Source organism: Eufriesea mexicana, unplaced genomic scaffold (genome assembly GCF_001483705.2).
Source record: "Eufriesea mexicana isolate 0111107269 unplaced genomic scaffold, ASM148370v2 scaffold549, whole genome shotgun sequence".
NCBI classification, from domain to species: Eukaryota; Metazoa; Arthropoda; class Insecta; order Hymenoptera; family Apidae; genus Eufriesea; species Eufriesea mexicana.
This window is the reverse complement of record NW_016908719.1, coordinates 1-13,622: the sequence shown is the minus strand read 5'-3', so window position 1 is coordinate 13,622 and position 13,622 is coordinate 1. Positions and strand designations below refer to the sequence as shown.

Sequence of the window (13,622 nt, the reverse complement as noted above, 5' to 3'; positions counted from 1 at the left end):
GAATCCAGCTAGATTCATCCCTCTTTCCGACCAGCCTAACGGCAAGAACAAGAAGGCTGCCGATAAAGGGTCCAAAGATGTTCGTACGAGCAGCGAACAAACGAACGAGTCCAGTCAGGGTAGCAAGCAGTCTGACACGGGATCGAAAGGGTCTCAGGCTAGCGAGAAAAATTCCAGCAGCGAACGTATCGCGGATCTTCATCTGATCGATCTTCTGAAGCAGACTTCCAGCGCCACGGGAACATCCAGCGTGGTGAACACGACAGCGACCACGGCCGTTCAGCCGCTCCACATCGATGCCAACGCGGTTCTTCTGGAGAAAGACGTCTCCGAAAGGAGGAACATCTCTGAAAAGACGAAGAGTCAGCAGGACTTGTCCTACAGCAAATCTTCCAACTCGTCGAACGATGACTCGGCCACTAGGCAAACCCAAAATACCCAGGTCGTCAACGGCGAGGATCATCGTCAGACGAGCCATCAGATGTCAAGATCTAACAAACCCAATGGTAACTACGGACGAACGAAGGGTGGAACGGAGAGCAGAAACGACTCTCCGGTTCCTAGCGACACGGCGAACAGCCATTCGAAGAGTAACAACGCGAGCCAGTCGGTGAAGAGCGTGAGCAAGGTGATCAGCGCCATGAACAACACCGGGTCAGCGACGCAGCGCTCGAACAGGGTCCAGACTACTTCGAACGACCAGAACACGAAGAATACCAGGTCCAGTGATCATAAAACCGAGGAAGCCAGCTCGTTTCAACCCGTCTCAACGGTGAATCCCACCAAGACCAACGAGATCGTGTCAGCGAGCGACTCTGCCAGGAACTCGTCGAGTACGGGGACTCAAAGGACAGCGGCGTCGATCGCGAGTGGTTCGGTGAAGCAGGAAGACGCGAGAACGCTTTCGAGGTCCATGAATAGTTCGGAGATGAAGGCTGTAGCGAACGCGACTACGGTTACCGTGAAAAGTACTTCCGTTTCCGATCAGTCCTCGGTAGCCTCGAGGGCGAACAACGTGTCCAGCGTGGTTGGTGCGGTGAGCAACGATTCGAAAAATGTGAACAGCGCCGGGGTGAAAGCTCGGCCCAACAATCACGGAAGTGGTACGTCCCTGAAATCGTCCGCGAGGGTGTCGGTGGACTCGATCGAGAGCGTGCGGTCCACGGACACTGGGGTGAGCGTGGACACGGTCAGAGGGGTGTCCTCGCCGAGGGAGAAGATGGGGATGCACGTGGTGAAGCGGGCGCAGGAGATCGAGACGTTAAGTGGGAACGTGGTGCACCTGGAGCAGAACGGCGAGCCAGCGTGAGTATGATTTATCGCGTTATATTTCATCCCTCGAGCGCGTTTCGCATGGTTCCGCGAGAGGCTCTGCGCCCGGAATAGGCTGACTTTTCTACGTCTGACGGTTTTCCTTTTCCGAGCATATTTCAGGCTTCTAGACGCATTTATACGTTGACTGATAACGGCGACGTTTCGCTGGATGAAGGGTAATTTGGAATATTTCCCCGTTGCTCGATATATCGCGTCTGTAGCGTTCGTATTGATTATTCAGCAAGGGCTCAACACCCGACGCCACTTTTCACTGGCCAGCCGTAAAATTTCGAGTTCAGGCCTTTACTCGTTATTCCACCATCTCACGGAATCGCGTTTATACCGGTGGCCGACAGATATTAATCAGAAAAGATCCGTGACACGGGGGGTGGTATTTATGCCGTCGGAAGTGACAATAAATCGCCGGGGATCCGATGTGGATCCGTATTAAAGGACACGTGTTAGGTATGCAGAAGGTTGCGCGTGCTAGGGACAAAGTGAACTCGGCGGTACGGAAAATCGAATTATAGGCCCAGGGGAGGTGGGTTACCGCGACACGAAAGCGGGACATCATTCTCAATTAAAACGGATCACTTTCGTGATGAGTCTCGCGACGAAAAGAATCGCTGCCGGCTTCCGACCCCGGAGAGTTACGAGTTGCCTAAAAATGCCTATTCGCGGAGTCGTACATCGGGACCCCATTTCTCCGCGAGATCTCTCGTTATCAATTTCCAGCCTGCCCTCTGGCTAATCCCAGCGTACGAAGATCTATTAGGAAATATCAGCGTTTATGAAGTGGCGGCGCTTCATTAAGGCCAGGTAATCGCGACCGGGATCACGAAACGTGTACATTACCACACGGTTATTAATCGTTGCGTCTCCCAGCGCGTAGTTGCCCTTAGAATCCACCCCTGACTGGCTCGTGCGTTTCTCTTAAGCGAGAATTAATTTGTTCTATATAAATACCGCTGGAATGTGGGTTAGAGCCGAGTAAACGGTCGGAAGAAGGATGGAGCGTTTCCCTTTTGTTTGCTTAATTTACTTTTGCCTTGGATTACATTAGTCCTGCGGTGAGCAATTTAGCCAATATCTGCCGTGATGGATCGCTATGGTTTCTCCTGTTTTTACGTCTATAGTATAATCTCGCGACCGTAATCAGTGGGATTCGAATATTCCCGTTTCGAATATTTCCAGCAAAATCCGCAGGCTTTCTTTTCGTTTCTCTCGTTTCATTCCGTGAAATAATCCACGAAGTATGACGTGGCGGAAGTTGGTCGTTAAATGGGCGCAATTAGATCGGTTTACAACTTCCTGACGGACATCATCGACAAGAGGGTGGTGCGGGAACTTGGGCCATCGCGTAAGATCCACCGAGTTCCTTCACCCCGGCTGGTTATAAAGCGCCACCCTTTCCAGTGGTCGATGCAACCGAGCTGGGTTTATCGATCCCGCGGAGATTTACATCGCCACGGCCTGGCTCAAGGGGATTATAAATCAGAATTTCGAATCGCCTCGTTATACGAGCGTCACTAATTAACTCGAATCGGTAGAGGAAGAAAGGCAGGGAGGAAAAGAAAGAAAAAAAATAATAGGAGAACGTTGGAGGCACAAAACGCTTAGACCGTGTCCATCATTCACGCCTCTGACTCGCGATTCTTTTATTTTCTCCTTGTACATCGGGTAGCGTTTTGTTGGCTGCTGGTTTATTGAAATTTATTGAAATCGAGGGCGAGAAGATATCGGAATTTCTTGAAATTTAATCGTCTCGAATTTCTCTCTCTCTCTCTCTGCTCCAGCAGTTTAATTGCCGTGCGAGGATGATTTCAAAGCGTATTCGATATACTACAACGTGTATACGTTTCCGGCACGAAGCTTGCGCCGAGTTGCAGCCAAAGCGTGACAAAACTTCGTAACTCCTGATAGCGAGAAGAGCGCAGCGTTTTACGCTGATTTTTCAGCGATCCCGCGAGTACGCCTGATAAAGATTTTCCGCGTAGAGAGTTTTAAAAATTGCCAAGAGCTCGTACTTTTTCCCCCGTGAAACGTCGATTTATGGGCTATGAAAAACGCCTCGCGATTCGGTCTATCGATCTTCATTACGCCTCGTCTATAATTTTCGAGCGATTCAGTGGCGATGACCGTATCATCGCAATATCGTCGATCACGGTTTGTAATTAATCCGTCATTTTCGTGACTCGGCCGCGTATCGATAGAGTACAAGCCAGTCCCGTTGTTAGCGTAATTATAACGAGATTAAATTCTTTTTACACGGCGGACCCCGTGCGGAGCGTAATCGTTCCGCGAGATTTTATTATACCCGGCCACGTTAAAAGTGACTCAGAGAGCCGCAATAGCGTGACGATGCTGCGTATAATCGCGAACCAACACTGAAAACGTCTTTGCAAACATGATCGTACCACGGTGGAATTGCGATGGATTCTCTCGTAAAACGTTCGAGCCGCCGTGAAACGATTCATTGAATAATTCATCGCATCTCGTCCGGCCTGTAGCTTTATTCATTGAACTAATTCTCGGGAACGGGCAATTGGAATTTTCGAATTAAATCCTGCGACACGGGCGTTTGTCGCGTGTGTACCATGCGCGAGTGTGCATACGTACTTGACGGTATTCCATATAATCGTAGAACTCGCATTTATCCCTTCATCGACACTAGGGAAATTCTCTGCGATACGAAATTACTCTTTTTAATACCGTAGGATCGCGAATACTGGTCTCGAGACACCGAAAATTCACGAAAGAACAAGAACGCGATAGAACACAAACTCAAAACTCGTAAACTGATTTAACTCAGGGAAAGAACACCAAGATAACGAAGACACACAAAGACGCACTCGTTTAAAACTCTCTTTCCAACACCAAACGACTCACGCTTGTACTGGTCACAACCGATTTCCAAGGACTCTGTTTTGGCTGTCAAGGACCTCGCTTTTTATGCTTTCCTTAACACTGGGTTTACGGACGCTATCTGTATACCTATTTCTAAGGACACCTGTAAAATTGACCGGTAAAGGAAACCACGTGCTTTTTTTAAATGATTAGTTTAATTTAAAAACAATTATATATTATATTAACAGTCTTAATATAAGTTAACTAAATCTGTTACCATAGTACAATTGAAGCAACCCTTCCGTCAAATTGACGGGTTCCTTAAATCTAGTGTTAACCTGTGCTTCACCTGCCCATAGGGAAGCTACGCGACTTAATTTTGTTATATAGAATAACTTTTCGATTTGCTTCTAGAAGATATCGATCGGTTTGCAATTTGTTTTTGTTGGCAATAGCCGATTCGCGATTTCTTTTCGTATCTTACAATACCTTCCCTGGAAAACAGACACCCGGTGTTTACGGAATTATAGGACACGAGAGCAATTACTGCAGCGAAAAGTTCTACGCGGAATTTAACGTGAAATACGTATTATTAGTTTGGATCGCGAAGACGGAGTCGTTCAATTACGTTTAATCCCTTCCAATTTTACTTCGCCAACTGTAGAACATTCGCGTTCCACGCGAAATTAATTATTTCTCCGTCTACGAATTTCGATCGCGTATACGTGCACCGAGCGTCTACTGGGCGCCGCCATCTTGGATCTTCGAGTTCAGACGCAGCGCTAGCGCTTCTGAAACGCGATCGATCCCATATCGCGAACACCCATCTCGATCTTCCTCCCTCTTTATCGTCCACGTTGGATCGACCACGAGGCTCCTATCGACTCTGAAAATAATCCTCGCCTAAGCCACGCCGCGCACAATCGTCTGGTTCGGGCAGGGAACAGCACCGTACGGGTCGAGCAAATATTATCACGTCTATTATTAGTCGATCGGCCGCCTGGCGAACGGGATTCCTCTAAAAACACGGTTACACGTGCACACCATTTCCGGCCTGTTGAACGTAAACGAAGGCTAGTTCGCATCACCGATTCTCCTTCGTTTTGCTGCGAACAATTCCGTCCTGTTGTCCCATCGGTCGTGTTGCTCGCGCGTGTTGCGCGCCATTCTCCAAGTGTCCATAAGTTTCCACGTGATTTCCATCGATCTCTCGACGTCGAACGTCCACTTTGCCTCGCGTGTTAGCTCCCGCGTCGAGTTTCTCTTAACTCTCGAGGATCGCCGACATTCCAGTGGTCCCTCGAGGACACGTGGCTCTTTCAGCAACTCCGGATCTCTCCGCGACAAAGCGACCATCACGAGACATTCTCACGAAAGATTCCTGGATGTTGCACCGTGTCTCGTGTCTTCTCTCGTTGAATCGCATTTGAGGTTGGATTTCTCTATCTTCGAGTTTGCAGGACTGTGTGCACGGCTTAGAAATAACAGGATAAACCTCGAGTTACCTTTCGCGAGGATTTGTTTAGTGAGTCTGCCAAATAGAGGAGAACCGTGTGATTCGAGGGAAGTTGAAAAGTTTTATTCCGCTGGAACAGGTTGGAATGTTTGTTATGTAGTTTGCAGAGCTCCTGTTGGTCATGTTCCGGGTTTAAAGTTGAAATTTGGTAACCATTTTGGGTCTGTTTAACGCGTTGCTCGTTGAGCCAATTTTGTGTAACTTGTTCACAGGATTAGGATCAATATGAATAAAATGGTAGCTTAGTTGGAAATGAAGGTATTTAAATACTGAGAGGATAGGTGAGAGAATGCGAGCTTCGGTTAGCGATAAGATGACGTGAGTGAGGAGAACGTAGTAGCTATAATCGGAGTGTCAAAACGAAGCGGCGATCCGCGTGATCCTCGCAGCGGATTGACAAAGAAGGTCTACTGTTAACACGTTAAACGCCACGTCGGTCCCTAGGGTTCGGCGTTAGACTTTCCGTTCAGGCTTCGCCGGGCTGTAGGACCCGGAAGGGCACACATGGCGGCTAACTATAGCATGAACGGAACGTCAGGTCGAAGAGCGGACGAGAGAGTTTTACGTGAGAGATGAGAGCGGCATGTAATAGTAGAAACGAAAGAATATTGCATCCAACGAAGTAAGGTACAATCTGTCATCGAGTAATGGACTTATTTAACCAGCCCTCTCTTCTCCTCCCCTTACAATACGTTTTATGACGTGTCAAGTGACAATTGTGGTAAGGGACTTTTGATTTTGATTATATTTTATATTTCTTGGTGGTATAAAATAAACGAAAGCTCGAAGTCTTCTATGATGCGTGGTGTAGACGATGAACTGTCAAAAAGTGTATCCCGTGAACCCTTCATTAAGAATTTTATAGGCTCTATGATAGCCCATTGCTTCGTTCAATCCAGCTTCGAGAATCGATAAGCTGGATGTTTCCTCGAAGCAAAGATAGATCTCGATGCAGGGTGAGGTCATCCAAATAAAGATTCCTCTCACACAATATTGAAAATTTCGCAAATTTTTCCATGTGAATTAAATGTTTTTATTAATATCGGTGTCATTAATCAACGATGACCATAATGGCGCCACTGGTGAATTATGCACCGTGCAACAATGGCCCCCACGGCATTCGACCCGCTAAACGAGCAACGGTAGATTTATAATGACACAATGAATGCAAGGGTACATCGATAGGTTGGCGTTATTAAACGGCCGCGTTTCATACTCTTCTTAAAATGCAAAATAATGCATATTGCACTTGATCACTTTGGCGTGATTATTCTCGCGCCCTGGTCAGAAGGGCACTTCGCTATAGAGGGAAGGAAAAAAACGGAGATAAAGCGAAACGTTTTATGCTTGACATTTCACACGTTGAGCAGAAACGATCGATATTTCAGAATCTGCACGGAGATCTTCGTAAATATTATAATACTAAGCACTCTCGAATAACACGCTTGTATTCTATCAAAATTCACGGTTGTATCAAAATTCTGCACCCCTCTCGTTCGCGCGATCGTCGCGAGAGGGCCGACATTCCTTCGCGGGGAGGAAAAACCGAGAAGAGAGTTAAAAAAAGAAAAAAAATATTGCGACTCACGACAAGCATAAAGCAGTCAACGACGAATCGCGGAGCCGAGCATTTTTCTCTATCAGAGCAATTGCACACGATTCACCTGGCTGCAAATTACCTCGACGATAACGCGCGCGCCTAGGGCGTACATTTAATTCGCCCGAGTGCAATTTCTGCTTCCGAACTACCCACTTCTCCACCCTTCTTTCGTTCCACGCGTACAAGATCGAACGCAACGATTCTCGAATCTTTATCAAACGAAACGAGCAAGTCTAGACTGCCGTCTGATCTCCTGATCTCGTAGAGATCTTTCCCGATCGACGTCGTCGCGTGAACTCGCAATCGCGGGAAATCAGCGAGCAAATCTTTCTACCTCGAAGATCTTCGAGCCAGCTGAAATTACCCGGGAATGGAATTTTGGCGAGTGGACGTTTGACGAATGATCTCGACTGCTCCCGCCGCTTGACATCCGGCCATCTACATAATGTTAGATCGTCGTGACGGATAATCCGCGAGGTGTGCGAGCGTGTGGAGGACTGGCACAACCGAAAATCGACGTAAGTCGGCTACGTGGACTGACCGACGAGTCGTGAGCGTCGCGTGCGGCCAAGGTCGAGTCGCGACCACCCCTGTGTATTTCACTCACAGCTGCCACCCTCTCAGAAGCGTCGTTTCTTCGTGCACACGGCTCCTCCATCCGGACGTTCGCTGTCCCGAAGACACCGGTGGCTCGAGGCGCGATTTTTGGATCAGCTGAAGTTGCAAGAGAGGCTGAAGGGTCGCGTGACGGTGCTGCAGGCGCCATGGATGAACTAGCCCTTCGTGTTTGGCCTAGTTTCGCGCGACATTGACGTCAAAGCGTTGGGCGTTTATGATACCGTTTACCTGAACACTATATTCGTCCACGAGCTTAATTGCTCTTGACTATCGGCTATTTTTAGACCAGGAATTTGTTGTTATGAGAAATCATTCTGTGGGATAAGGGGTGTGACGATGCGTAGCTGGAAGCTCGAGGTTTCAGGAGGAATGGGATTGGAATCGATGACAGTGTGCTGAATGGAGATGGCCAGGGTAAATCCTATAGTTGCAAATTGGATCCATTCGGTTTGAACTTTGGTGGGACCTGTGGAGGGTGGTCGTGGTTGGAGCGACATTTATGGATCAATTAACTGTTGCGGTACATTCTCCAGCGCAATTAGGCGCGATCTAAACTTGGCACGATCAAGGTTAATCACTAGGAACAAACGTTTCTTGTCGAATTTCGATGGTAATCCGTTACAAGACGGAGTTAGGTACGTGGCTATAATGTCTCGATACGAGCGTCACGGTATTTACAACTCGACGCGAACTCCTTACAACGCAGGGATATATTTGTGGTTATATTGTCCAATAGGAATTTTAATCCGTGATACTCATGGGGTAATTCTTGTAGAGCTTGCTTTCCTGGGAATGAATCCGTAATCGAAATTGTTCTATCACCCTCGATCTTCGAAAATGGTGAGTTTCTCTAAAAACGCACGATTTTTAGCTAAAATGATGTATTACATAAAGAGTGAGAAAGTTAGAGGGTTTATTTATGCCTTGAAAGTTAGGTGAGAGTATTCTCAGTTTATCAATGTCCATAATTACAATTATTTTTTATACTGTCCAAATTTTAAACAACCAATAATATATTAATTAATAATAAGGATATTGCTAACGAAAATAAATTGTTAAAATTAATATTAAATATTGTTTACGTATAATTACTGTATTTTTTCTTGTGTTATTGTAAAGAGAAGCAAAGGATTAAGAAAAGAATGTTGTTTCAAATGAGAAGCAAAATATGATACATAATACGAATTTTGTTAATAAATAAATTCAGTATACCAAGGATAAGGATAAAAGATCAAGCAACATTCGATCAGCGCCATTTTAATTTTCGAATGGACGCTCGGGAAAGTAACAGGAGCACAGAATGTGTGAGGCGGTCGTTGGGTACACACGAGAGGACAGAAAGAGGTTAGAAAAGGATAGAGTAGATTCGGCAGTAAAAAATCACAAATCACCAAATTTCGGTAATTATTTTATGAACTTTTATAATTGCATCGCAAAGCTGGAACCATAAGCAATATTCTTATGTAATTGTTGTTAATAATTTGTTTCTAATTACCTTGTTATTAATAATTATATGACGGCGTGCGTGAATTCGTAACAACGATCCGCCATGATTGATCGTTGAAATATTTTATTATGAACGGAACTGGAAGTAAAATGTGATTAAAAATGTAATGAAAATATACACAAGAATATTGCTTTTATAGTGGATGCATGTAATTCATAAATTAGTTGCATAAAAGATAGTTATTAATGACAAACTATTAGGAACTCCGGCCACAATTCGAACACTCCGTACAAAAATTACTAATAATTAATTAATTAACGAGAAATTTATATCTAAAATAATATTAAAAAGTTCTTAAAGGATGCCTCTTTACGATGCAATTATATATATGTTCACAAATTGTTCATAAAAATTGAGTAATTCGATGATTTTCCTTTCAAGTCAATCCTATTGGCCAATCATTTCCTCTATCCTTTTCTAAGGGTAGGGCAAATCGTTGATTGGCTCTTGGATAGCCAATCAGAAAGACTTGCGATCAGCGCCATCTGTGAGTTTTGGCTCGAAGCTTTTTCTTTCTCGAGCTTCAAGTAAATAATCACAGATGATGCTGATCGCAACTGTTTCTCATTGGCGCTAGTAAAGCCAATGAGAAAGACTTTCGATAAGCGTCGTCTACAAATTTTGACTGGGAAGTCGTGTTAGCTAGCAAGAGCACAGTATGAGCGAGGAGCTCGACGAAGACACGTCGCGTGATAGACAAGGATAGATCGCGGTTAGAAAAGGATAGAGTATCTTCGGCAGTAAGAAATCACAAATCACCAAGCTACGGTAATTAATGTATGAACTTTTATAATTGGATCATAAACGTGAAATTACAGGCAACATTCTTATACTATTTTCGTACATAATTTGTTGCTAATTAGTTTGTTATTAACAGTTATTTTTAGGAGTGTTTAAACTAATGCCGAAGGTATCAATGGTTTGTCTTTAATTACATCTTTTTACGCAATTAATTTATGAATTAAATGCATACATTAAAAAACAATATCATTACGTATGTTTACATATAATTTTTATTTATGATTTACTTCTACTTTTGTTCAGAATTGATGCCGATCGAATTTTACTTGAACTTCCAGTCCAAAATCATAGATGGCGCTGATCGCAGTCGGTAAAAATGTCATTGATTTTATTTGCACTAGTACCTCCTTTGGTTATGTGCTCTTAATACATAAAAATAAATCAATTCGGTAGTAGAAAATTAATAAATTATCAAGTTTCTTTAATTAATTCATGAACTTTCATAATTGCATTGCAAAAATGGAACTTCAGACAATATTCTCATACAATTTTCATACGTAATTTGATGCTAATTAATTTGTTATTAATAATTATTTGACGGCATACGTGATTTCGTTACAATGATGGGCATGATTGCTCGTTGAAATATTTAATTTTGAACAAAATTAGAAGTAAATCATATACAAAAATTATATGTAAATATACGCAAAGATATTCTTTTTATAATGTATGCATTTAGTTCATAAATTAATTGTGTAAAAAATATAATTAAAGACAAACCATTGATACCTGCTGCATCAGTTTAAATACTCATTAAAGTAATTATTAATAATAAACTAATTAGCATCAAATTATGTACGAAAATGGTATCAGAATGTTGCCTGTAGTTTCAGCTTTGCGATGCAACTATAAAAATTCATAAATTATTTATTGAAACTTGGTGATTTATCATTTTTTACTGCCGAATCATTTTTCAAAAATTTTCTACAAATTTCGCAGCATTGGTATGAAACCTTTTGCTAATTTAGCGATTTTGTATTAGGCAAACATAACATTATAGGAACTCTCACAATGACAGAATTCCAACAATTTTACGCCAACAAATTTCGCAGTGTTGGCACGAAACCTTCTGCCAGTTTTGCGATTTTATATTAGGCGAATATAACATTATAGGAGGTCTCACATTGACAGAATTTCAACAATTTTACGCTAACAAATTTCGCAGTGTTGGCACAAAACTTTCTGCCAATTCTACGATTTTGCATTAGGCGAACATAACATAAAAAGAGGTCGCACGAGAGTGGCCAAAGTTGACATTTTTCGATGAAAGCTGAATCGATTGCGGGTAGAATGAGATTAGTCCTCAGGTGCTTACCTGTCATGTGTGTAAATTGCGTGGGCGTAGGCCCCGTGGTTTGAATTTTACGGCGTTTCAAAGATAGACATAATTTCCTTGAATTCTCCGGTCAAAACTTTTGCCAATTTCTTGATTTTGTATCAGGAGAACATGATGTGACAGGAGGTCGCTCGCCGAGTCAGTTCCGAGAAATGACGTCATTGCCAAGAATTTTTGGACAATACTTTTGCAGCCTGTGAACAATTTTTCTCGCCATTTTCGCGATTTTGTATCAGGATAACATGACATGAAAGGAGGTTGTTCGTCGACACAGTTCCAAGAAATTACGTCATTTCCAAGAATTCTCGGACAATACTTTTGCAACCCCGTCGTAAAATTTTCGCCCAATTTCGCGACTCTATATCAGGATAACATGACATGACAAGAGGTCTACGGCCAAGGCAGTTCCGAGAAATGACGTCATTTCCAAGAATTCCAAGGACAATACTTTTGCCGTTACTGGACAATACTTTTGCCGCTACTGGACAATACTTTTGCCGCGACTGGACAATACTTTTACCGCTTGTGGACAATACTTTTGCCGCCTCGCCGTAAAAGTTTAAGCCGATTTTGCGACTTTGTATTAGGATAACATAACATGCTAAGAGGTCGTTCGTCGGCACAGTTCCAAGAAATGACGACATTTCCAAGAATTCACCGGACAATATCTTTGTAGCCTGCTCGTAAAATTTTCACCCGATTTTACGATTTTCATATCAAGATAACATGACATGGTAGGAGGACGCTCACTGAGACAGTTCCGAGAAATGACGTCTTTTTCAAGAATTCTTGGACAATACTTTTGCAGCCATGCCATAAAATTTTCGCCCGATTTTACAACTTTGTATCAGGATAACATAACATGATAGGAGGTCGCACGCCGAGACAGTTCCAAGAAATGACGTCATTTCCAAGAATTCTCGGACAATACTTTTGCAGTTTCAGCGAGATATTTTTGGCCGATTTTGCGATTTTTTATTAGGATAACATAACATGAAAGGAGGTCGCTCGTCGAGTCAGTTCCAAGAAATGTCGTCATTTCCAAGAATTCTCTGGACAATACTTGTGCAGCACGGCGAGAAATTTTCAGTCGATTTTGTCTCTTTGTATTAGGGTAACATAACATGATAGGAGGTTGCTCGCCGACCTATTCCATGATTTTACATCATCTCGAACAATTCTCTGGACAATACCTTTTCTACTTTGCAGTACATTTTAATAATTTTACTTACCTTATACTTACCTTATACTTACCTTGCTTACTTACCTTCCCTTACTTGCATTCCTTTCCTTACTTACAAGGAGTGCGCAAGTCCTTCGCGTCAATGCAAGTCCTTCGGGTCAATGATTTAATTGAAACTTTGCAACTTTGTAGATATCGTCATGCAGTTTAAGAAAATATATTATTATAGCCGCAATTACTAAATAGTTTTTAAGATATTTGCGATTAAAGTTTCATTACAATAATGAAATATTTATTTCCAATGTGTTTCAAGCTAAGTTGTATCGTAACTGGGACGATCGAGAAATGGTATACTGGAGGACCAGGTTTCTATTCCCGTCCATAGTTTTGATAATTTTTTAAAATATATTTTTTGTTTTGTATTTATTTTTTGCCTATGAAAAGATTTTAAATACACAATTATAAATAAAATTTCTTAATAAAAAAAATTATTTTTTATGGTTTCTTATGCTAGTATATATTTATTACAAAATAATATAAATATTATGCGAGAAAAATACTTTTCTATAGCAATCTTATTTACTACAGGTAATAAATTGCTCATGTAAGTACTCATTATTAAATTAAATATTCTATATAAATGTTGCCTATAATTCCAACTTTGCTGTGCAACTATAAATGTCCATGAATTAATTAGAGAAACTTGGAAATTTATTAATTTTCTAGTGCCGAATAAATAAAAATTTTACCGCCTGCGATCGGCACCATCTATGATTTGGGCTCAAAAATCAAGAAAATAATAGGAATATAGAATAGGCATGGAGGTCGTCGAAGAGCTCGTGACGTGGTAGACAAGGACAGAGAGGGAATAGAAAAGGATAAAATGGCTCCGATAGTGAA

The 13,622-nt window shown here is 42.6% G+C and overlaps 1 protein-coding gene across 1 annotated transcript in view; it reads left to right on the top strand.

The window, feature by feature from the left end:
• stum (mechanosensory transduction mediator stumble) overlaps positions 1–1,309 on the top strand; it is a 6,662-nt gene extending 5,353 nt beyond the window's left edge. The window contains exon 5 of the mRNA XM_017897559.1: positions 56–1,309. Coding sequence (XP_017753048.1) covers positions 56–1,309 — 1,254 coding nt within the window. The remainder of the gene's footprint in view (positions 1–55) is intronic.
• Positions 1,310–13,622: the final 12,313 nt, after the last annotated feature.